At 57.7% G+C, this 26496-nt stretch overlaps 2 protein-coding genes across 2 annotated transcripts; both read left to right on the forward strand.

Moving 5' to 3' along the window:
- Window positions 1-3135: 3135 nt before the first annotated feature.
- LOC148773622 (uncharacterized) lies at window positions 3136-4975 on the forward strand. Its single transcript, XM_088833039.1, has 2 exons — window positions 3136-4823; window positions 4952-4975. Exons 1-2 carry the CDS (start codon window positions 3282-3284, stop codon window positions 4973-4975), a joined length of 1566 nt encoding a protein of 521 aa, XP_088689165.1. The 5' UTR covers window positions 3136-3281.
- A 27-nt stretch (window positions 4976-5002) lies between these two features.
- Window positions 5003-26167, forward strand: MUC3A (mucin 3A, cell surface associated). Its single transcript, XM_088833040.1, has 16 exons — window positions 5003-9967; window positions 10277-10448; window positions 10733-10824; window positions 10888-11121; window positions 11213-19940; window positions 20108-20199; window positions 20263-20496; window positions 20585-20775; window positions 22047-22142; window positions 22743-22844; window positions 23802-23917; window positions 24032-24090; window positions 24716-24864; window positions 25240-25305; window positions 25664-25826; window positions 25987-26167. The coding sequence occupies exons 1-16, from the start codon at window positions 5157-5159 to the stop codon at window positions 26165-26167; spliced, it is 15486 nt and encodes a 5161-aa protein (XP_088689166.1). The 5' UTR covers window positions 5003-5156.
- Window positions 26168-26496: the final 329 nt, after the last annotated feature.

Genomic DNA, 26496 nt, shown 5'->3' on the forward strand with positions numbered 1-26496 from the left:
CCACACTCATCCCCACAGCAGGACCAACCACTCCGATCCTCACTTCTTCAACGACCTACTCCACCGGCAGCACGGTCACGTCTGCATTCACTGCATCCCTCCCTGGCTCCACCATCGGGCAGACATCCAAGACTGTACCTCCTTCCTTTGTCAGTACAGAAGCCCCTACCCCGACACCAGCCACCACCGGGTCCAAAACCACCAGTGCCACTGGCTCACTGAGCTCCACACGTGACCTCAGCTCCACACTTGCGGGGTCTAGCACTTCACCCACCACCACAAATAGCATCCTATCTTCCCCTACCACCCATAATACAGACGCAACCTTCAGTGTTGTCACCGACTCTGTCACTGTGTCTAGGGGGCCATCCACGTCCGCTACCACCCACAGCACAGGGACTCCCTTCCTGTCTACCAGCACTCCAGCTACATCTCTAGGCCCTTCTTCCGTACCTGCCAGCACTGCCAGGACCGTTCAGGCAGAGAGTACCACCTCACCTGCCACAGGCACCAGTGCCCTGCACACAACCACGGTGACGCCTCCCAGTGATACCTCTAGCCAGCCTGTCACCACGGGGGTGCCGTCTCCACCGTCAGTCACATCGTCTGCCACTGCCACCAGCACACTGTATTCTCCAATGTCCACCACCTCGATTCCCGTTGCCACCAACACCATGACCTCGTCCACGGGGGTGCCTTCATTCAGTCCTACCACAACCACAGAGCCAGGCTCCGCGTCAACTAGAAACACGAGCCCTTTACCCAGTGTCCCCACTCCCGACACCACTTCAGTCCCTTCACCTCCCACCAGTACTTCCACCAGGTCCACGACAGAAATCATCACTCCCACGGACACTGCAGGCAACACCTCGACCACAACCCTTCTGCCCTTGCCCTCCAGTGCAGAAACCACCCAGGCTGCTAGCACACACTTGGTGACCACACTCATCCCCACAGCAGGACAAACCACGCCGATCCTCACCACATCAACCACCTACTCCACCAGGAGCACGGTCACGTCTGCATTCACTGCTTCCTCCCCTGGCTCCACCATCGTGCAGACATCCAGGACTGTACCTCCCTCCTCTGTCCGTACAGAAGCCCCTACCCCGACACCAGCCACCACCCCATCCACATCCGCGAGTGCGACTAGCCCATTGAGTTCCACAGGTGACCTCAGCTCCACACTTGTGCTGTCTAGCACTTCAGCCACCACCACAAATAGCATCCTATCTTCCCCTACCACCGATAATACAGAAACAACCTTCCGTGTTGTCACAAACTCAGTCACTGTATCTAATGAGACATCCACGTCCGCTCCCACCCAAGGCACAGTGACTCTCTTCCTCTCCACCAGCACCCCAGCTACACATCTCGGCACTTCTGTGTCTCCCAGCACTACCAGGATGGCTCAGGCCACGAGTACCACCTCACCTGCCTCGAGCACCAGTGCCCTGCACACAACCACAGTGTCTCCACCCAGTGACACCTCTAGCCAGCCTGTCACCACAGGGCTGTCCTCTCCGCCGTCAGTCACATCGTCTGCCACTCCCACCAGCAGACTCTATTCTCCGGCATCAACCACCTCGACTCCCGTTGCCACCAACACCTTGACTTCGTCCACGAGTGTGCCGTCATTCAGTCCTACCACAACCACAGAGCCAGCCTCCACGTCCACCAGAGACACAAGCCCTCTATCCAGTGTCCCCACTCCCTACACCACTTCTGTCCCTTCACCTCCCACCAGTACTTCCACCATGTCCACGACAGAAATCACCACTCCCAAGGACGCTGCAGTCCCCACCTCGACCACGACCCCTCTGCCCTTGCCCTCCAGTGCGGAAACCACGCAGGCTGCTGGCACACACTTGGTGACCACACTCATCCCCACAGCAGGACAAACCACTCCGATCCTCACTTCTTCAACGACCTACTCCACCGGCAGCACGGTCACGTCTGCATTCACTGCATCCCTCCCTGGCTCCACCATCGGGCAGACATCCAAGACTGTACCTCCTTCCTTTGTCAGTACAGAAGCCCCTACCCCGACACCAGCCACCACCGGGTCCAAAACCACCAGTGCCACTGGCTCCCTGAGCTCCACAAGTGACCTCAGCTCCACACTTGCGGGGTCTAGCACTTCACCCACCACCACAAATAGCATCCTATCTTCCCCTACCACCCATAATACAGACGCAACCTTCAGTGTTGTCACAGACTCTGTCACTGTGTCTAGGGGGACATCCACGTCCGCTACCACCCACAGCACAGGGACTCCCTTCCTGTCTACCAGCACTCCAGCTACATCTCTAGGCCCTTCTTCCGTACCTGCCAGCACTGCCAGGACCGTTCAGGCAGAGAGTACCACCTCACCTGCCACAGGCACCAGTGCCCTGCACACAACCACGGTGACGCCTCCCAGTGATACCTCTAGCCAGCCTGTCACCACGGGGGTGCCGTCTCCACCGTCAGTCACATCGTCTGCCACTGCCACCAGCACACTGTCTTCTCCAATGTCCACCACCTCGACCCCCGTTGCCGCCAACACCATGACCTCGTCCACGGGGGTGCCTTCATTCAGTCCTACCACAACCACAGAGCCAGGCTCCGCGTCAACTAGAAACACGAGCCCTTTACCCAGTGTCCCCACTCCCGACACCACTTCAGTCCCTTCACCTCCCACCAGTACTTCCACCAGGTCCACGACAGAAATCATCACTCCCACGGACACTGCAGGCAACACCTCGACCACAACCCTTCTGCCCTTGCCCTCCAGTGCAGAAACCACCCAGGCTGCTAGCACACACTTGGTGACCACACTCATCCCCACAGCAGGACCAACCACGCCGATCCTCACCACATCAACCACCTACTCCACCAGGAGCACGGTCACGTCTGCATTCACTGCTTCCTCCCCTGGCTCCACCATCGTGCAGACATCCAGGACTGTACCTCCCTCCTCTGTCCGTACAGAAGCCCCTACCCCGACACCAGCCACCACCCCATCCACATCCGCGAGTGCGACTAGCCCATTGAGTTCCACAGGTGACCTCAGCTCCACACTTGTGCTGTCGAGCACTTCAGCCACCACCACAAATAGCATCCTATCTTCCCCTACCACCGATAACACAGAAACAACCTTCCGTGTTGTCACAAACTCAGTCACTGTATCTAATGAGACATCCACGTCCGCTCCCACCCAAGGCACAGTGACTCTCTTCCTCTCCACCAGCACCCCAGCTACACATCTCGGCACTTCTGTGTCTCCCAGCACTACCAGGATGGCTCAGGCCACGAGTACCACCTCACCTGCCTCGAGCACCAGTGCCCTGCACACAACCACAGTGTCTCCACCCAGTGACACCTCTAGCCAGCCTGTCACCACAGGGCTGTCCTCTCCGCCGTCAGTCACATCGTCTGCCACTCCCACCAGCAGACTCTATTCTCCGGCATCAACCACCTCGACTCCCGTTGCCACCAACACCTTGACTTCGTCCACGAGTGTGCCGTCATTCAGTCCTACCACAACCACAGAGCCAGCCTCCACGTCCACCAGAGACACAAGCCCTCTATCCAGTGTCCCCACTCCCTACACCACTTCTGTCCCTTCACCTCCCACCAGTACTTCCACCATGTCCACGACAGAAATCACCACTCCCAAGGACACTGCAGTCCCCACCTCGACCACGACCCCTCTGCCCTTGCCCTCCAGTGCGGAAACCACGCAGGCTGCTGGCACACACTTGGTGACCACACTCATCCCCACAGCAGGACAAACCACTCCGATCCTCACTTCTTCAACGACCTACTCCACCGGCAGCACGGTCACGTCTGCATTCACTGCATCCCTCCCTGGCTCCACCATCGGGCAGACATCCAAGACTGTACCTCCTTCCTTTGTCAGTACAGAAGCCCCTACCCCGACACCAGCCACCACCGGGTCCAAAACCACCAGTGCCACTGGCTCCCTGAGCTCCACAAGTGACCTCAGCTCCACACTTGCGGGGTCTAGCACTTCACCCACCACCACAAATAGCATCCTATCTTCCCCTACCACCCATAATACAGACGCAACCTTCAGTGTTGTCACAGACTCTGTCACTGTGTCTAGGGGGACATCCACGTCCGCTACCACCCACAGCACAGGGACTCCCTTCCTGTCTACCAGCACTCCAGCTACATCTCTAGGCCCTTCTTCCGTACCTGCCAGCACTGCCAGGACCGTTCAGGCAGAGAGTACCACCTCACCTGCCACAGGCACCAGTGCCCTGCACACAACCACGGTGACGCCTCCCAGTGATACCTCTAGCCAGCCTGTCACCACGGGGGTGCCGTCTCCACCGTCAGTCACATCGTCTGCCACTGCCACCAGCACACTGTCTTCTCCAATGTCCACCACCTCGACCCCCGTTGCCGCCAACACCATGACCTCGTCCACGGGGGTGCCTTCATTCAGTCCTACCACAACCACAGAGCCAGGCTCCGCGTCAACTAGAAACACGAGCCCTTTACCCAGTGTCCCCACTCCCGACACCACTTCAGTCCCTTCACCTCCCACCAGTACTTCCACCAGGTCCACGACAGAAATCATCACTCCCACGGACACTGCAGGCAACACCTCGACCACAACCCTTCTGCCCTTGCCCTCCAGTGCAGAAACCACCCAGGCTGCTAGCACACACTTGGTGACCACACTCATCCCCACAGCAGGACCAACCACGCCGATCCTCACCACATCAACCACCTACTCCACCAGGAGCACGGTCACGTCTGCATTCACTGCTTCCTCCCCTGGCTCCACCATCGTGCAGACATCCAGGACTGTACCTCCCTCCTCTGTCCGTACAGAAGCTCCTACCCCGACACCAGCCACCACCCCATCCACATCCGCGAGTGCGACTAGCCCATTGAGTTCCACAGGTGACCTCAGCTCCGCACTTGTGCTGTCTAGCACTTCAGCCACCACCACAAATAGCATCCTATCTTCCCCTACCACCGATAATACAGAAACAACCTTCCGTGTTGTCACAAACTCAGTCACTGTATCTAATGAGACATCCACGTCCGCTCCCACCCAAGGCACAGTGACTCTCTTCCTCTCCACCAGCACCCCAGCTACACATCTCGGCACTTCTGTGTCTCCCAGCACTACCAGGATGGCTCAGGCCACGAGTACCACCTCACCTGCCTCGAGCACCAGTGCCCTGCACACAACCACAGTGTCTCCACCCAGTGACACCTCTAGCCAGCCTGTCACCACAGGGCTGTCCTCTCCGCCGTCAGTCACATCGTCTGCCACTCCCACCAGCAGACTCTATTCTCCGGCATCAACCACCTCGACTCCCGTTGCCACCAACACCTTGACTTCGTCCACGAGTGTGCCGTCATTCAGTCCTACCACAACCACAGAGCCAGCCTCCACGTCCACCAGAGACACAAGCCCTCTATCCAGTGTCCCCACTCCCTACACCACTTCTGTCCCTTCACCTCCCACCAGTACTTCCACCATGTCCACGACAGAAATCACCACTCCCAAGGACACTGCAGTCCCCACCTCGACCACGACCCCTCTGCCCTTGCCCTCCAGTGCGGAAACCACGCAGGCTGCTGGCACACACTTGGTGACCACACTCATCCCCACAGCAGGACAAACCACTCCGATCCTCACTTCTTCAACGACCTACTCCACCGGCAGCACGGTCACGTCTGCATTCACTGCATCCCTCCCTGGCTCCACCATCGGGCAGACATCCAAGACTGTACCTCCTTCCTTTGTCAGTACAGAAGCCCCTACCCCGACACCAGCCACCACCGGGTCCAAAACCACCAGTGCCACTGGCTCCCTGAGCTCCACAAGTGACCTCAGCTCCACACTTGCGGGGTCTAGCACTTCACCCACCACCACAAATAGCATCCTATCTTCCCCTACCACCCATAATACAGACGCAACCTTCAGTGTTGTCACAGACTCTGTCACTGTGTCTAGGGGGACATCCACGTCCGCTACCACCCACAGCACAGGGACTCCCTTCCTGTCTACCAGCACTCCAGCTACATCTCTAGGCCCTTCTTCCGTACCTGCCAGCACTGCCAGGACCGTTCAGGCAGAGAGTACCACCTCACCTGCCACAGGCACCAGTGCCCTGCACACAACCACGGTGACGCCTCCCAGTGATACCTCTAGCCAGCCTGTCACCACGGGGGTGCCGTCTCCACCGTCAGTCACATCGTCTGCCACTGCCACCAGCACACTGTCTTCTCCAATGTCCACCACCTCGACCCCCGTTGCCGCCAACACCATGACCTCGTCCACGGGGGTGCCTTCATTCAGTCCTACCACAACCACAGAGCCAGGCTCCGCGTCAACTAGAAACACGAGCCCTTTACCCAGTGTCCCCACTCCCGACACCACTTCAGTCCCTTCACCTCCCACCAGTACTTCCACCAGGTCCACGACAGAAATCATCACTCCCACGGACACTGCAGGCAACACCTCGACCACAACCCTTCTGCCCTTGCCCTCCAGTGCAGAAACCACCCAGGCTGCTAGCACACACTTGGTGACCACACTCATCCCCACAGCAGGACCAACCACGCCGATCCTCACCACATCAACCACCTACTCCACCAGGAGCACGGTCACGTCTGCATTCACTGCTTCCTCCCCTGGCTCCACCATCGTGCAGACATCCAGGACTGTACCTCCCTCCTCTGTCCGTACAGAAGCCCCTACCCCGACACCAGCCACCACCCCATCCACATCCGCGAGTGCGACTAGCCCATTGAGTTCCACAGGTGACCTCAGCTCCACACTTGTGCTGTCTAGCACTTCAGCCACCACCACAAATAGCATCCTATCTTCCCCTACCACCGATAACACAGAAACAACCTTCCGTGTTGTCACAAACTCAGTCACTGTATCTAATGAGACATCCACGTCCGCTCCCACCCAAGGCACAGTGACTCTCTTCCTCTCCACCAGCACCCCAGCTACACATCTCGGCACTTCTGTGTCTCCCAGCACTACCAGGATGGCTCAGGCCACGAGTACCACCTCACCTGCCTCGAGCACCAGTGCCCTGCACACAACCACAGTGTCTCCACCCAGTGACACCTCTAGCCAGCCTGTCACCACAGGGCTGTCCTCTCCGCCGTCAGTCACATCGTCTGCCACTCCCACCAGCAGACTCTATTCTCCGGCATCAACCACCTCGACTCCCGTTGCCACCAACACCTTGACTTCGTCCACGAGTGTGCCGTCATTCAGTCCTACCACAACCACAGAGCCAGCCTCCACGTCCACCAGAGACACAAGCCCTCTATCCAGTGTCCCCACTCCCTACACCACTTCTGTCCTTTCACCTCCCACCAGTACTTCCACCATGTCCACGACAGAAATCACCACTCCCAAGGACACTGCAGTCCCCACCTCGACCACGACCCCTCTGCCCTTGCCCTCCAGTGCGGAAACCACGCAGGCTGCTGGCACACACTTGGTGACCACACTCATCCCCACAGCAGGACAAACCACTCCGATCCTCACTTCTTCAACGACCTACTCCACCGGCAGCACGGTCACGTCTGCATTCACTGCATCCCTCCCTGGCTCCACCATCGGGCAGACATCCAAGACTGTACCTCCTTCCTTTGTCAGTACAGAAGCCCCTACCCCGACACCAGCCACCACCGGGTCCAAAACCACCAGTGCCACTGGCTCCCTGAGCTCCACAAGTGACCTCAGCTCCACACTTGCGGGGTCTAGCACTTCACCCAACACCACAAATAGCATCCTATCTTCCCCTACCACCCATAATACAGACGCAACCTTCAGTGTTGTCACAGACTCTGTCACTGTGTCTAGGGGGACATCCACGTCCGCTACCACCCACAGCACAGGGACTCCCTTCCTGTCTACCAGCACTCCAGCTACATCTCTAGGCCCTTCTTCCGTACCTGCCAGCACTGCCAGGACCGTTCAGGCAGAGAGTACCACCTCACGTGCCACAGGCACCAGTGCCCTGCACACAACCACGGTGACGCCTCCCAGTGATACCTCTAGCCAGCCTGTCACCACGGGGGTGCCGTCTCCACCGTCAGTCACATCGTCTGCCACTGCCACCAGCACACTGTCTTCTCCAATGTCCACCACCTCGACCCCCATTGCCGCCAACACCATGACCTCGTCCACGGGGGTGCCTTCATTCAGTCCTACCACAACCACAGAGCCAGGCTCCGCGTCAACTAGAAACACGAGCCCTTTACCCAGTGTCCCCACTCCCGACACCACTTCAGTCCCTTCACCTCCCACCAGTACTTCCACCAGGTCCACGACAGAAATCATCACTCCCACGGACACTGCAGGCAACACCTCGACCACAACCCTTCTGCCCTTGCCCTCCAGTGCAGAAACCACCCAGGCTGCTAGCACACACTTGGTGACCACACTCATCCCCACAGCAGGACCAACCACGCCGATCCTCACCACATCAACCACCTACTCCACCAGGAGCACGGTCACGTCTGCATTCACTGCTTCCTCCCCTGGCTCCACCATCGTGCAGACATCCAGGACTGTACCTCCCTCCTCTGTCCGTACAGAAGCCCCTACCCCGACACCAGCCACCACCCCATCCACATCCGCGAGTGCGACTAGCCCATTGAGTTCCACAGGTGACCTCAGCTCCACACTTGTGCTGTCTAGCACTTCAGCCACCACCACAAATAGCATCCTATCTTCCCCTACCACCGATAACACAGAAACAACCTTCCGTGTTGTCACAAACTCAGTCACTGTATCTAATGAGACATCCACGTCCGCTCCCACCCAAGGCACAGTGACTCTCTTCCTCTCCACCAGCACCCCAGCTACACATCTCGGCACTTCTGTGTCTCCCAGCACTACCAGGATGGCTCAGGCCACGAGTACCACCTCACCTGCCTCGAGCACCAGTGCCCTGCACACAACCACAGTGTCTCCACCCAGTGACACCTCTAGCCAGCCTGTCACCACAGGGCTGTCCTCTCCGCCGTCAGTCACATCGTCTGCCACTCCCACCAGCAGACTCTATTCTCCGGCATCAACCACCTCGACTCCCGTTGCCACCAACACCTTGACTTCGTCCACGAGTGTGCCGTCATTCAGTCCTACCACAACCACAGAGCCAGCCTCCACGTCCACCAGAGACACAAGCCCTCTATCCAGTGTCCCCACTCCCTACACCACTTCTGTCCCTTCACCTCCCACCAGTACTTCCACCATGTCCACGACAGAAATCACCACTCCCAAGGACACTGCAGTCCCCACCTCGACCACGACCCCTCTGCCCTTGCCCTCCAGTGCGGAAACCACGCAGGCTGCTGGCACACACTTGGTGACCACACTCATCCCCACAGCAGGACAAACCACTCCGATCCTCACTTCTTCAACGACCTACTCCACCGGCAGCACGGTCACGTCTGCATTCACTGCATCCCTCCCTGGCTCCACCATCGGGCAGACATCCAAGACTGTACCTCCTTCCTTTGTCAGTACAGAAGCCCCTACCCCGACACCAGCCACCACCGGGTCCAAAACCACCAGTGCCACTGGCTCCCTGAGCTCCACAAGTGACCTCAGCTCCACACTTGCGGGGTCTAGCACTTCACCCACCACCACAAATAGCATCCTATCTTCCCCTACCACCCATAATACAGACGCAACCTTCAGTGTTGTCACAGACTCTGTCACTCTGTCTAGGGGGACATCCACGTCCGCTACCACCCACAGCACAGGGACTCCCTTCCTGTCTACCAGCACTCCAGCTACATCTCTAGGCCCTTCTTCCGTACCTGCCAGCACTGCCAGGACCGTTCAGGCAGAGAGTACCACCTCACCTGCCACAGGCACCAGTGCCCTGCACACAACCACGGTGACGCCTCCCAGTGATACCTCTAGCCAGCCTGTCACCACGGGGGTGCCGTCTCCACCGTCAGTCACATCGTCTGCCACTGCCACCAGCACACTGTCTTCTCCAATGTCCACCACCTCGACCCCCGTTGCCGCCAACACCATGACCTCGTCCACGGGGGTGCCTTCATTCAGTCCTACCACAACCACAGAGCCAGGCTCCGCGTCAACTAGAAACACGAGCCCTTTACCCAGTGTCCCCACTCCCGACACCACTTCAGTCCCTTCACCTCCCACCAGTACTTCCACCAGGTCCACGACAGAAATCATCACTCCCACGGACACTGCAGGCAACACCTCGACCACAACCCTTCTGCCCTTGCCCTCCAGTGCAGAAACCACCCAGGCTGCTAGCACACACTTGGTGACCACACTCATCCCCACAGCAGGACCAACCACGCCGATCCTCACCACATCAACCACCTACTCCACCAGGAGCACGGTCACGTCTGCATTCACTGCTTCCTCCCCTGGCTCCACCATCGTGCAGACATCCAGGACTGTACCTCCCTCCTCTGTCCGTACAGAAGCCCCTACCCCGACACCAGCCACCACCCCATCCACATCCGCGAGTGCGTCTAGCCCATTGAGTTCCACAGGTGACCTCAGCTCCACACTTGTGCTGTCTAGCACTTCAGCCACCACCACAAATAGCATCCTATCTTCCCCTACCACCGATAATACAGAAACAACCTTCCGTGTTGTCACAGACTCAGTCACTGTATCTAATGAGACATCCACGTCCGCTCCCACCCAAGGCACAGTGACTCTCTTCCTCTCCACCAGCACCCCAGCTACACATCTCGGCACTTCTGTGTCTCCCAGCACTACCAGGATGGCTCAGGCCACGAGTACCACCTCACCTGCCTCGAGCACCAGTGCCCTGCACACAACCACAGTGTCTCCACCCAGTGACACCTCTAGCCAGCCTGTCACCACAGGGCTGTCCTCTCCGCCGTCAGTCACATCGTCTGCCACTCCCACCAGCAGACTCTATTCTCCGGCATCAACCACCTCGACTCCCGTTGCCACCAACACCTTGACTTCGTCCACGAGTGTGCCGTCATTCAGTCCTACCACAACCACAGAGCCAGCCTCCACGTCCACCAGAGACACAAGCCCTCTATCCAGTGTCCCCACTCCCTACACCACTTCTGTCCCTTCACCTCCCACCAGTACTTCCACCATGTCCACGACAGAAATCACCACTCCCAAGGACGCTGCAGTCCCCACCTCGACCACGACCCCTCTGCCCTTGCCCTCCAGTGCGGAAACCACGCAGGCTGCTGGCACACACTTGGTGACCACACTCATCCCCACAGCAGGACAAACCACTCCGATCCTCACTTCTTCAACGACCTACTCCACCGGCAGCACGGTCACGTCTGCATTCACTGCATCCCTCCCTGGCTCCACCATCGGGCAGACATCCAAGACTGTACCTCCTTCCTTTGTCAGTACAGAAGCCCCTACCCCGACACCAGCCACCACCGGGTCCAAAACCACCAGTGCCACTGGCTCCCTGAGCTCCACAAGTGACCTCAGCTCCACACTTGCGGGGTCTAGCACTTCACCCACCACCACAAATAGCATCCTATCTTCCCCTACCACCCATAATACAGACGCAACCTTCAGTGTTGTCACAGACTCTGTCACTGTGTCTAGGGGGACATCCACGTCCGCTACCGCCCACAGCACAGGGACTCCCTTCCTGTCTACCAGCACTCCAGCTACATCTCTAGGCCCTTCTTCCGTACCTGCCAGCACTGCCAGGACCGTTCAGGCAGAGAGTACCACCTCACCTGCCACAGGCACCAGTGCCCTGCACACAACCACGGTGACGCCTCCCAGTGATACCTCTAGCCAGCCTGTCACCACGGGGGTGCCGTCTCCACCGTCAGTCACATCGTCTGCCACTGCCACCAGCACACTGTCTTCTCCAATGTCCACCACCTCGACCCCCGTTGCCGCCAACACCATGACCTCGTCCACGGGGGTGCCTTCATTCAGTCCTACCACAACCACAGAGCCAGGCTCCGCGTCAACTAGAAACACGAGCCCTTTACCCAGTGTCCCCACTCCCGACACCACTTCAGTCCCTTCACCTCCCACCAGTACTTCCACCAGGTCCACGACAGAAATCATCACTCCCACGGACACTGCAGGCAACACCTCGACCACAACCCTTCTGCCCTTGCCCTCCAGTGCAGAAACCACCCAGGCTGCTAGCACACACTTGGTGACCACACTCATCCCCACAGCAGGACCAACCACGCCGATCCTCACCACATCAACCACCTACTCCACCAGGAGCACGGTCACGTCTGCATTCACTGCTTCCTCCCCTGGCTCCACCATCGTGCAGACATCCAGGACTGTACCTCCCTCCTCTGTCCGTACAGAAGCCCCTACCCCGACACCAGCCACCACCCCATCCACATCCGCGAGTGCGACTAGCCCATTGAGTTCCACAGGTGACCTCAGCTCCGCACTTGTGCTGTCTAGCACTTCAGCCACCACCACAAATAGCATCCTATCTTCCCCTACCACCGATAATACAGAAACAACCTTCCGTGTTGTCAAAAACTCAGTCACTGTATCTAATGAGACATCCACGTCCGCTCCCACCCAAGGCACAGTGACTCTCTTCCTCTCCACCAGCACCCCAGCTACACATCTCGGCACTTCTGTGTCTCCCAGCACTACCAGGATGGCTCAGGCCACGAGTACCACCTCACCTGCCTCGAGCACCAGTGCCCTGCACACAACCACAGTGTCTCCACCCAGTGACACCTCTAGCCAGCCTGTCACCACAGGGCTGTCCTCTCCGCCGTCAGTCACATCGTCTGCCACTCCCACCAGCAGACTCTATTCTCCGGCATCAACCACCTCGACTCCCGTTGCCACCAACACCTTGACTTCGTCCACGAGTGTGCCGTCATTCAGTCCTACCACAACCACAGAGCCAGCCTCCACGTCCACCAGAGACACAAGCCCTCTATCCAGTGTCCCCACTCCCTACACCACTTCTGTCCCTTCACCTCCCACCAGTACTTCCACCATGTCCACGACAGAAATCACCACTCCCAAGGACACTGCAGTCCCCACCTCGACCACGACCCCTCTGCCCTTGCCCTCCAGTGCGGAAACCACGCAGGCTGCTGGCACACACTTGGTGACCACACTCATCCCCACAGCAGGACAAACCACTCCGATCCTCACTTCTTCAACGACCTACTCCACCGGCAGCACGGTCACGTCTGCATTCACTGCATCCCTCCCTGGCTCCACCATCGGGCAGACATCCAAGACTGTACCTCCTTCCTTTGTCAGTACAGAAGCCCCTACCCCGACACCAGCCACCACCGGGTCCAAAACCACCAGTGCCACTGGCTCCCTGAGCTCCACAAGTGACCTCAGCTCCACACTTGCGGGGTCTAGCACTTCACCCACCACCACAAATAGCATCCTATCTTCCCCTACCACCCATAATACAGACGCAACCTTCAGTGTTGTCACAGACTCTGTCACTGTGTCTAGGGGGACATCCACGTCCGCTACCACCCACAGCACAGGGACTCCCTTCCTGTCTACCAGCACTCCAGCTACATCTCTAGGCCCTTCTTCCGTACCTGCCAGCACTGCCAGGACCGTTCAGGCAGAGGGTACCACCTCACCTGCCACAGGCACCAGTGCCCTGCACACAACCACGGTGACGCCTCCCAGTGATACCTCTAGCCAGCCTGTCACCACGGGGGTGCCGTCTCCACCGTCAGTCACATCGTCTGCCACTGCCACCAGCACACTGTCTTCTCCAATGTCCACCACCTCGACCCCCGTTGCCACCAACACCATGACCTCGTCCACGGGGGTGCCTTCATTCAGTCCTACCACAACCACAGAGCCAGGCTCCGCGTCAACTAGAAACACGAGCCCTTTACCCAGTGTCCCCACTCCCGACACCACTTCAGTCCCTTCACCTCCCACCAGTACTTCCACCAGGTCCACGACAGAAATCATCACTCCCACGGACACTGCAGGCAACACCTCGACCACAACCCTTCTGCCCTTGCCCTCCAGTGCAGAAACCACCCAGGCTGCTAGCACACACTTGGTGACCACACTCATCCCCACAGCAGGACCAACCACGCCGATCCTCACCACATCAACCACCTACTCCACCAGGAGCACGGTCACGTCTGCATTCACTGCTTCCTCCCCTGGCTCCACCATCGTGCAGACATCCAGGACTGTACCTCCCTCCTCTGTCCGTACAGAAGCCCCTACCCCGACACCAGCCACCACCCCATCCACATCCGCGAGTGCGACTAGCCCATTGAGTTCCACAGGTGACCTCAGCTCCGCACTTGTGCTGTCTAGCACTTCAGCCACCACCACAAATAGCATCCTATCTTCCCCTACCACCGATAATACAGAAACAACCTTCCGTGTTGTCAAAAACTCAGTCACTGTATCTAATGAGACATCCACGTCCGCTCCCACCCAAGGCACAGTGACTCTCTTCCTCTCCACCAGCACCCCAGCTACACATCTCGGCACTTCTGTGTCTCCCAGCACTACCAGGATGGCTCAGGCCACGAGTACCACCTCACCTGCCTCGAGCACCAGTGCCCTGCACACAACCACAGTGTCTCCACCCAGTGACACCTCTAGCCAGCCTGTCACCACAGGGCTGTCCTCTCCGCCGTCAGTCACATCGTCTGCCACTCCCACCAGCAGACTCTATTCTCCGGCATCAACCACCTCGACTCCCGTTGCCACCAACACCTTGACTTCGTCCACGAGTGTGCCGTCATTCAGTCCTACCACAACCACAGAGCCAGCCTCCACGTCCACCAGAGACACAAGCCCTCTATCCAGTGTCCCCACTCCCTACACCACTTCTGTCCCTTCACCTCCCACCAGTACTTCCACCATGTCCACGACAGAAATCACCACTCCCAAGGACACTGCAGTCCCCACCTCGACCACGACCCCTCTGCCCTTGCCCTCCAGTGCGGAAACCACGCAGGCTGCTGGCACACACTTGGTGACCACACTCATCCCCACAGCAGGACAAACCACTCCGATCCTCACTTCTTCAACGACCTACTCCACCGGCAGCACGGTCACGTCTGCATTCACTGCATCCCTCCCTGGCTCCACCATCGGGCAGACATCCAAGACTGTACCTCCTTCCTTTGTCAGTACAGAAGCCCCTACCCCGACACCAGCCACCACCGGGTCCAAAACCACCAGTGCCACTGGCTCCCTGAGCTCCACAAGTGACCTCAGCTCCACACTTGCGGGGTCTAGCACTTCACCCACCACCACAAATAGCATCCTATCTTCCCCTACCACCCATAATACAGACGCAACCTTCAGTGTTGTCACAGACTCTGTCACTGTGTCTAGGGGGACATCCACGTCCGCTACCACCCACAGCACAGGGACTCCCTTCCTGTCTACCAGCACTCCAGCTACATCTCTAGGCCCTTCTTCCGTACCTGCCAGCACTGCCAGGACCGTTCAGGCAGAGGGTACCACCTCACCTGCCACAGGCACCAGTGCCCTGCACACAACCACGGTGACGCCTCCCAGTGATACCTCTAGCCAGCCTGTCACCACGGGGGTGCCGTCTCCACCGTCAGTCACATCGTCTGCCACTGCCACCAGCACACTGTCTTCTCCAATGTCCACCACCTCGACCCCCGTTGCCACCAACACCATGACCTCGTCCACGGGGGTGCCTTCATTCAGTCCTACCACAACCACAGAGCCAGGCTCCGCGTCAACTAGAAACACGAGCCCTTTACCCAGTGTCCCCACTCCCGACACCACTTCAGTCCCTTCACCTCCCACCAGTACTTCCACCAGGTCCACGACAGAAATCATCACTCCCACGGACACTGCAGGCAACACCTCGACCACAACCCTTCTGCCCTTGCCCTCCAGTGCAGAAACCACCCAGGCTGCTAGCACACACTTGGTGACCACACTCATCCCCACAGCAGGACCAACCACGCCGATCCTCACCACATCAACCACCTACTCCACCAGGAGCACGGTCACGTCTGCATTCACTGCTTCCTCCCCTGGCTCCACCATCGTGCAGACATCCAGGACTGTACCTCCCTCCTCTGTCCGTACAGAAGCCCCTACCCCGACACCAGCCACCACCCCATCCACATCCGCGAGTGCGACTAGCCCATTGAGTTCCACAGGTGACCTCAGCTCCACACTTGTGCTGTCTAGCACTTCAGCCACCACCACAAATAGCATCCTATCTTCCCCTACCACCGATAATACAGAAACAACCTTCCGTGTTGTCACAAACTCAGTCACTGTATCTAATGAGACATCCACGTCCGCTCCCACCCAAGGCACAGTGACTCTCTTCCTCTCCACCAGCACCCCAGCTACACATCTCGGCACTTCTGTGTCTCCCAGCACTACCAGGATGGCTCAGGCCACGAGTACCACCTCACCTGCCTCGAGCACCAGTGCCCTGCACACAACCACAGTGTCTCCACCCAGTGACACCTCTAGCCAGCCTGTCACCACAGGGCTGTCCTCTCCGCCGTCAGTCACATCGTCTGCCACTCCCACCAGCAGACTCTATTCTCCGGCATCAACCACCTCGACTCCCGTTGCCACCAACACCTTGACTTCGTCCACGAGTGTGCCGTCATTCAGTCCTACCACAACCACAGAGCCAGCCTCCACGTCCACCAGAGACACAAGCCCTCTATCCAGTGTCCCCACTCCCTACACCACTTCTGTCCCTTCACCTCCCACCAGTACTTCCACCATGTCCACGACAGAAATCACCACTCCCAAGGACACTGCAGTCCCCACCTCGACCACGACCCCTCTGCCCTTGCCCTCCAGTGCGGAAACCACGCAGGCTGCTGGCACACACTTGGTGACCACACTCATCCCCACAGCAGGACAAACCACTCCGATCCTCACTTCTTCAACGACCTACTCCACCGGCAGCACGGTCACGTCTGCATTCACTGCATCCCTCCCTGGCTCCACCATCGGGCAGACATCCAAGACTGTACCTCCTTCCTTTGTCAGTACAGAAGCCCCTACCCCGACACCAGCCACCACCGGGTCCAAAACCACCAGTGCCACTGGCTCCCTGAGCTCCACAAGTGACCTCAGCTCCACACTTGCGGGGTCTAGCACTTCACCCACCACCACAAATAGCATCCTATCTTCCCCTACCACCCATAATACAGACGCAACCTTCAGTGTTGTCACAGACTCTGTCACTGTGTCTAGGGGGACATCCACGTCCGCTACCACCCACAGCACAGGGACTCCCTTCCTGTCTACCAGCACTCCAGCTACATCTCTAGGCCCTTCTTCCGTACCTGTCAGCACTGCCAGGACCGTTCAGGCAGAGAGTACCACCTCACCTGCCACAGGCACCAGTGCCCTGCACACAACCACGGTGACGCCTCCCAGTGATACCTCTAGCCAGCCTGTCACCACGGGGGTGCCGTCTCCACCGTCAGTCACATCGTCTGCCACTGCCACCAGCACACTGTCTTCTCCAATGTCCACCACCTCGACCCCCGTTGCCACCAACACCATGACCTCGTCCACGGGGGTGCCTTCATTCAGTCCTACCACAACCACAGAGCCAGGCTCCGCGTCAACTAGAAACACGAGCCCTTTACCCAGTGTCCCCACTCCCGACACCACTTCAGTCCCTTCACCTCCCACCAGTACTTCCACCAGGTCCACGACAGAAATCATCACTCCCACGGACACTGCAGGCAACACCTCGACCACAACCCTTCTGCCCTTGCCCTCCAGTGCAGAAACCACCCAGGCTGCTAGCACACACTTGGTGACCACACTCATCCCCACAGCAGGACCAACCACGCCGATCCTCACCACATCAACCACCTACTCCACCAGGAGCACGGTCACGTCTGCATTCACTGCTTCCTCCCCTGGCTCCACCATCGTGCAGACATCCAGGACTGTACCTCCCTCCTCTGTCCGTACAGAAGCCCCTACCCCGACACCAGCCACCACCCCATCCACATCCGCGAGTGCGACTAGCCCATTGAGTTCCACAGGTGACCTCAGCTCCACACTTGTGCTGTCTAGCACTTCAGCCACCACCACAAATAGCATCCTATCTTCCCCTACCACCGATAATACAGAAACAACCTTCCGTGTTGTCACAAACTCAGTCACTGTATCTAATGAGACATCCACGTCCGCTCCCACCCAAGGCACAGTGACTCTCTTCCTCTCCACCAGCACCCCAGCTACACATCTCGGCACTTCTGTGTCTCCCAGCACTACCAGGATGGCTCAGGCCACGAGTACCACCTCACCTGCCTCGAGCACCAGTGCCCTGCACACAACCACAGTGTCTCCACCCAGTGACACCTCTAGCCAGCCTGTCACCACAGGGCTGTCCTCTCCGCCGTCAGTCACATCGTCTGCCACTCCCACCAGCAGACTCTATTCTCCGGCATCAACCACCTCGACTCCCGTTGCCACCAACACCTTGACTTCGTCCACGAGTGTGCCGTCATTCAGTCCTACCACAACCACAGAGCCAGCCTCCACGTCCACCAGAGACACAAGCCCTCTATCCAGTGTCCCCACTCCCTACACCACTTCTGTCCCTTCACCTCCCACCAGTACTTCCACCATGTCCACGACAGAAATCACCACTCCCAAGGACACTGCAGTCCCCACCTCGACCACGACCCCTCTGCCCTTGCCCTCCAGTGCGGAAACCACGCAGGCTGCTGGCACACACTTGGTGACCACACTCATCCCCACAGCAGGACAAACCACTCCGATCCTCACTTCTTCAACGACCTACTCCACCGGCAGCACGGTCACGTCTGCATTCACTGCATCCCTCCCTGGCTCCACCATCGGGCAGACATCCAAGACTGTACCTCCTTCCTTTGTCAGTACAGAAGCCCCTACCCCGACACCAGCCACCACCGGGTCCAAAACCACCAGTGCCACTGGCTCCCTGAGCTCCACAAGTGACCTCAGCTCCACACTTGCGGGGTCTAGCACTTCACCCACCACCACAAATAGCATCCTATCTTCCCCTACCACCCATAATACAGACGCAACCTTCAGTGTTGTCACAGACTCTGTCACTGTGTCTAGGGGGACATCCACGTCCGCTACCACCCACAGCACAGGGACTCCCTTCCTGTCTACCAGCACTCCAGCTACATCTCTAGGCCCTTCTTCCGTACCTGCCAGCACTGCCAGGACCGTTCAGGCAGAGAGTACCACCTCACCTGCCACAGGCACCAGTGCCCTGCACACAACCACGGTGACGCCTCCCAGTGATACCTCTAGCCAGCCTGTCACCACGGGGGTGCCGTCTCCACCGTCAGTCACATCGTCTGCCACTGCCACCAGCACACTGTCTTCTCCAATGTCCACCACCTCGACCCCCATTGCCACCAACACCATGACCTCGTCCACGGGGGTGCCTTCATTCAGTCCTACCACAACCACAGAGCCAGGCTCCGCGTCAACTAGAAACACGAGCCCTTTACCCAGTGTCCCCACTCCCGACACCACTTCAGTCCCTTCACCTCCCACCAGTACTTCCACCAGGTCCACGACAGAAATCATCACTCCCACGGACACTGCAGGCAACACCTCGACCACAACCCTTCTGCCCTTGCCCTCCAGTGCAGAAACCACCCAGGCTGCTAGCACACACTTGGTGACCACACTCATCCCCACAGCAGGACAAACCACGCCGATCCTCACCACATCAACCACCTACTCCACCAGGAGCACGGTCACGTCTGCATTCACTGCTTCCTCCCCTGGCTCCACCATCGTGCAGACATCCAGGACTGTACCTCCCTCCTCTGTCCGTACAGAAGCCCCTACCCCGACACCAGCCACCACCCCATCCACATCCGCGAGTGCGACTAGCCCACTGAGTTCCACAGGTGACCTCAGCTCCACACTTGTGCTGTCTAGCACTTCAGCCACCACCACAAATAGCATCCTATCTTCCCCTACCACCGATAATACAGAAACAACCTTCCGTGTTGTCACAAACTCAGTCACTGTATCTAATGAGACATCCACGTCCGCTCCCACCCAAGGCACAGTGACTCTCTTCCTCTCCACCAGCACCCCAGCTACACATCTCGGCACTTCTGTGTCTCCCAGCATTACCAGGATGCCTCAGGCAACGAGTACCACCTCACCCGCCTCGAGCACCAGTGCCCTGCACACAACCACAGTGTCTCCACCCAGTGACACCTCTAGCCAGCCTGTCACCACAGGGCTGTCCTCTCCGCCGTCAGTCACATCGTCTGCCACTCCCACCAGCAGACTCTATTCTCCGGCATCAACCACCTCGACTCCCGTTGCCACCAACACCTTGACTTCGTCCACGAGTGTGCCGTCATTCAGTCCTACCACAACCACAGAGCCAGCCTCCACGTCCACCAGAGACACAAGCCCTCTATCCAGTGTCCCCACTCCCTACGCCACTTCTGTCCCTTCACCTCCCACCAGTACTTCCACCATGTCCACGACAGAAATCACCACTCCCAAGGACACTGCAGTCCCCTCGACCACAACTCCTCTGCCCTTGCCCTCCAGTGCAGAAACCACGCAGGCTGCTGGCACACACTTGGTGACCACACTCATCCCCACAGCAGGACAAACCACTCCGATCCTCACTTCTTCAACGACCTACTCCACCAGGAGCGTGGTCACGTCTGCATTCACTGCATCCCTCCCTGGCTCCACCATCGGGCAGACATCCTCCACTCTACCTCCTGCCTCTGTCAGTACAGAAGCCCTTATCTCGATTCCGGCCACCATCCCGTCCACATGCTCGAATCGCGGTGTTTCCTCAACCTCCAACCCTGACTTAACCTCCACACTTGCGCCGTCTAGCCCCTCACCCTCCACCACAAATATCATCCCATCTCCCCCAAGAACACATAATATAGGCAGCACCTCTAGTATTGTCACATCCTTGGCCACTATGTCTAGTGACACATCCATGTTCCCTTCCACCCAAAGTACAGCAAGTCCCTTCCTCTCTACCAGGATTTCAGTTCCATCTTTAGGCCCTTCTCTTGTGCCTACCAGCAGTACCAGGACCATTCAGGCAGACAGAACCACCTCATCTGCCTTGAGCACTTCTAATTCAATGCAGGAAACAGCTGAAAACAGTTTCACACCCAGCACCACTGCTACATATACGTATCAGCCTAGTTCCATGGGACCGTCCTCCACTGCGGCTTCTACACAAACAGTCGAGACGAGAGACACAACCGTGCTTGCTTCATATACTTTGAGATCCACAGTTAGTCCTATTGGTACCGTTTCTGTAGAGTCTCTCACGACAGATATTACTTCTATTTCTCCCATCACATCCTCAGCCACTCAAACAAGTATAGTCCGTTTTCAGACAGCTCCAGTCTCTACTGCAGTGACCAGTACTACCTTGACAGCATCCAGTTCACCTGTATCATTTCCATCTTTCCCAACCACAGAACCAGGACCCACTGAAACCACAGACACCGCCCCTCTGTTTACGCTACCCACAGTCCCCGCCGCCCAGTCCACGTCCACCCCCTCATCTCCGACTGGGACGTTTACCACACCCAGAACTGACGCCACCACTCCCACGTATACGTCTCCCCCCGCCACCTTGGTCACAGCATCTGTCAGCACTCCCTCAACCACAGAAGTTGCCGAGACCGGGACCACGATCCTGGTAACAACAGCCACCTCCATAACAGCTCCCAGTGCTCCAGGGGTCTCTGCCTCTTCAGCTTTCCCTGTACTGAGTACTTCTACTAATGCGATAAGGACCCCTTTCGGGACCATCATCTCCTCTTCAAGTTCTGCAATAACAATATCATCTCTGTCTTCTACCAGCCCAAGTTCAGTGGTCTCCACGACAAGTAGTTCTTTTTCTACCTCCCCTCAAACGTCCACCACAGAAAACACAGGCCCTTCTTCTGTCACTACCTTTCCTACTTTTTCATCACCTGAAACGACAAGAACTTCCCCCACCGTGACTTCCCTGACAACCTCTCCTACCCAGACGACCACCATGCTGACTCTGTCTTCCACCACCCCGTGCCCAGAATCCATATCGGTTACAATAGTGTCTGCATCTACCACTGCACCGTGTACCGAAGTGGGTCCAAACGCTGAAGTTACCTCTCTGCCCACCGTCCCGTTGTCAGTTTTCACCTCTACTACTGAGCTGTCCACCTCCCCCAGTTCCACAACCACGACAGCTCCGTTCCCTGTAAAACCGGACACTTCTCCTCCCATGCTGGGCACTAACCCCTCCAACAAGACTGCTGCTCCTAGTTCTATCAACATTGGAAGAATTCCCATCAACACAGTTTTCCCGAGCACACAAAGGCCTAATAGTGGGACCTGGATCAATGCCAACTTTGTAAATACTCGGCTTGTGCCTGGCTTCATTACTGTCCCACGCATCGTGAAACGTAGAAGGAGATCTTCATCTTCCATGATGACTATACGCAAGTTGACACCTCAAAGCCTACCCATCACCAGAGTTCCACGGATACTGGTGGACTCCAAGACTCTCTCCACGCATACATCTCGCAGGACAACTCTGACCACGACTCAGATGACCACACAGTCTAGGCTTATGAACAGCCCAGGTTAGATCTCCTGCCTCTTTCTTTCGCCTTCTCGTTCCCCTACTGAATTCCATGGCCACGGTCAGTCCTGGCCTGACCTTCCCTTTTTGCTTGCTACCCAGGCGCTTGTGACAATGGTGGCACCTGGATGCAGGGCCGCTGCTTCTGTCCCCGAACTTTCTATGGTGCCCGCTGCGAGTTGGCTGCCAGAGAGATACATCTGGGTGAGTTGCTTTTTGCACTTTCTTTTGGGAGGTGTCACTTTAATGAGACCAACCATTTTGCCAAATCTCTTCATCCCTGTTTTCTCCCTCATGCCCTCTTCTACCCCATACCATACCTATCCTCCACTCTTACCTCCAGGAGGTCACTGGGGCCACTCCCTTTCCTAGAACCTCCTCCCAGTCTGCGTTGCTTGGAGTTGTATTAGGTTCTAATTTCTGCTGTATCAAATTACTGCAAACTCAGCAGATGAACCATGCAAATTTATTACTGTAGAATTTTGTAGATTAGAAGTCCAACCTGAGTCTTGCAGGGCTAAAATCAAGGTGCTGGCTAGGGCTGGGTTCTTTCTGGTGGCCCTAGGGGAGAATCCATTGCTTTGCCCTTTCCGCATTCTCCAGCCTCCTACAGTTCTTCCTCCAGGCCCCCTGGCTGCATCTTTGGTGCCAGCCACATTGCATGTCTGCTCCTCTTTTCCACACTCAACATCAGCCTCTGAGTGGTTCACATTTCTTCTGAGTCTCTCTTCCCCTGCTACGGACTCTTGTGATTACACTGGGCTCAATCAGATATTCCACGTTAACTTTCCCATATTAAAGTCAGCTGATTAGTACCCTTAATTCCTTCTGCCACTTTAGCTCCTCCTTGTCATGGAGCATAATATATTCCCAGGTTCTGGGGATTATACATAGACACCGTTGGGGCCACTATTCTTCTTCCCACTGGGGCAGACTAGAGAGAGACTACAGAACTGACTGTGGGACATCCCAACTTCCAGTATTTCTCACATCTCAGGACAACACATCCCAGAAATCCTACCTTTCTTCTTTCTGCTATTCAGTCAGTCCTCAGAAAACATGGAGAGGGGCAGTGGGAGCAGCGTCTGGGTTAGGGTGGTGATGTTGACGTCAGACAAGAATGGACATTGAAGTGACCAGAGCAGGGCATGTTGTGTACAGATATGGTGGACAGTGAAGTGGGCATGGCGGTGTCTGTCAACCAGGAGTTCTCCCCGGACCTCAGTGACAACAGTTCTCAGGTCTACAGGGATTTCACGAAAGCCTTCCGGGATCAGGTGAGGAAGAAGGGGGGGGGATTCAAAACTCAAATGACCTTGGAGTGGAGCTTGGGCCCCGGGGTGTCCTCTGATTGGAGGTTCAGATGTGAGCCGGGATCCTTCGCATTTCAGATAAAGAAGATTTACCAAAATGTGCAGGGATTCAAGGAGGTGCAGATCCTTTCTCTGAGGTAGGACCCCTTTCTGGGGCTGTGGAGGCAGTGTCAAGTGTGTGTGGTGCTGGCGGGGAGCACAAAGAAGGGCCAAAAAAGCCATCCCTTGCTTCTGGAATCCTTTGATGTCATAAAGAGAGGGATGGACAGAGGAGGCAAGAATACTACTCCATGGAGGGTGTTTGGGGTTCACTTTCAGGATCCATTCCTCTGTAGGAGGGATGTCTCCCCTCTCCTTGAAGCATGCTGGATGCAGAATGACTGGGATCTACAGGGAGGTGGTGTCTGAGGCTCGGTGCCTGGTGTCTGGACCATAGCTGGTCTCTCTGGCTGGCAACTGGTCTAGTGGACAGGTCATCAAGAGGGAGGCAGAGAGCCCAGAAGGGCCTGGTTTGATTATGGCTTGAGGGAACACACAGAGAATGTCAATCATTCCTTGTCCCGCCTACCCAGGCTGCCCAAGGCAGAGAAGCTAGCAGCCCCTTCTGGACATACTCAGTCTGGAATCCCATCTCCTTGCCTCTGCCCCTTCCTGCCAACACCCGCATAGTTGTGGCTGGTCTGGAAATGCCCTTCTACAGTTGTATGGTGGCTTGGGCCTGGGCACCTTTTCAGGCTTTCTGCACCCCGCCCCCGCCCCCAGGAATGGCAGCATCGTGGTGGAATATCTTGTCCTGTTGGAGTTACCCTTCAGCCTCCAGCTGGAGGAGGAGTATGAGAAGGTGAAGGTGGCCTTGAAGGAGGAGCTCCAGAATGTCAGCCAGGATGGGAACAGCTGCCAGAATGACCAGGGTGAACAGAGGCTGGGGGCCTGGGGCTGGAGGGAGGGGTCAGGGTCACAGCCACCATCCCAGCCTGCTCCAACTCACACAGGGGCCTGTGGGGGGCAAGTGTCAGCCCTGCGGTACCTCAGGCAGGACAGGAGAAGAGAGACAGGTCCACAAAACTGGGTCAGGGTGAGCCTAAGGAAGCGTTGTCAGAACCTAGGAGCTGCGGAAGAGAGTTGCTCAAGGTCTCCCGGGTGGCTGAGGACCCTGGCTCTTCAGGGGACATGAGGAGGCCCAAGGAGGCCTCCTTCAGGCCCATCCAAACCTCCCCCGTACTGACAGAGCGCTTTCTGTCCCTTCCTGTGCCTGCCCCGATCCCACCTGTGCCTGTGGCCCTCAGTCCTGTGTTTGAAGCCTGACTCCATCAAGGTGAACAACACCACCAGGACGGAGCTGTCACCTGAAGGTGAGAGCTGGGGCGGAGGGCTGAGCGGCCCCAGGTGGCCGGGACCCCTCCCACAAGGGACAGCTGTCCACTGAGATTCCCAGGGAGGCGGGGGGACCTTCTGGGGAGGCAAGTGGGTACCCACCTGCCAGGGCTGCCTCTCGGGTCCTTGTTAGTAGCTTCCACGTGGGGAAGGATCACCAGAGAGGGTGAGGAGAGGGTGACGGGCCTACCCTGCACTCATCTAATCCCACGGCCTACCCCCGACACGCCACCCGCGGAAATGCAGTCCTCTACCCATTTTCAGAATTACCATAGCCAGGCCCCAGAGTAGAGTGGATGAGGTCTTTACGTCTGCAACCCCCTACCTACCCCCCAGCCATCTGTCGCCGCGCTGCTGCCGAAGGTTTCGAGGATTTCTACTTCCCTTTCCTGGAGGAGAACCAGCTCCGCTGTGTCACCAAATGCGCGGCGGGCGTGGAAGGCGCCATTGACTGCCATCAGGGCCAATGCGTTCTGCAGAGGAGTGGGCCTGCTTGCCGGTGAGGCCCCGCCCACAGCCAGCTGGGCCAATCATCCGGCCCCGCCCATTTGTCTCCTGGTGGAGCCCCGCCCACCTGCCAGGACCTGAGTTGTCTAGGGGCACAAATTGCCCTGGCGAGGGAGGTGGTGAGAGTGTTGACCGGTGACCCTCTCCTCCAGCTGCTTCTCCACGGACACGCACTGGTTCTTGGGCCCGCGCTGCGAGGTAGCCATCTCCTGGAAGGCGCTGGTCGGGGGCCTGGCGGGAGTCGGGGCCCTGCTTCTGCTGTTGCTGGTGGTGGCGCTGAGCGTGTTCGTTGTGCGCTCTCGGAGGAGGGACAGGCAAGGCCGAGGCAGGTGAGTGAGCTGGGGGTGGATGGGTGAGGGGAGAGGCGTCCCGGACCGGGTTACCCTGCCCTGATGATGCGGCGCCCTTCTGGCAGGTCCAGGGACGACAGGAAGTGGTTTGAGACCTGGGATCAGAGTGCAAAACCGGGTTTTTCTAACTTTGCCTTCCAGGATGACAGAAGAGGTGAGTCTTGTCTCCTGGCGAAGGTGGGGCTGGAGGGTGCTCCCAGGGCACCATTTCCTCCAGGGGAGACTAGAGGACTTCTCTTGTCCAACCTCCTGCGTCTACCTCCTGCCCTCGCTGCTTCCACGAACCCCTCTAAGGGCCAGGTCCTGCACAGG

This window comes from Moschus berezovskii, chromosome 27 (assembly GCF_049115385.1).
Source record: "Moschus berezovskii isolate FMDL1 chromosome 27, NW_MosBer_1.0, whole genome shotgun sequence".
Lineage (NCBI taxonomy): Eukaryota > Metazoa > Chordata > Mammalia > Artiodactyla > Moschidae > Moschus > Moschus berezovskii.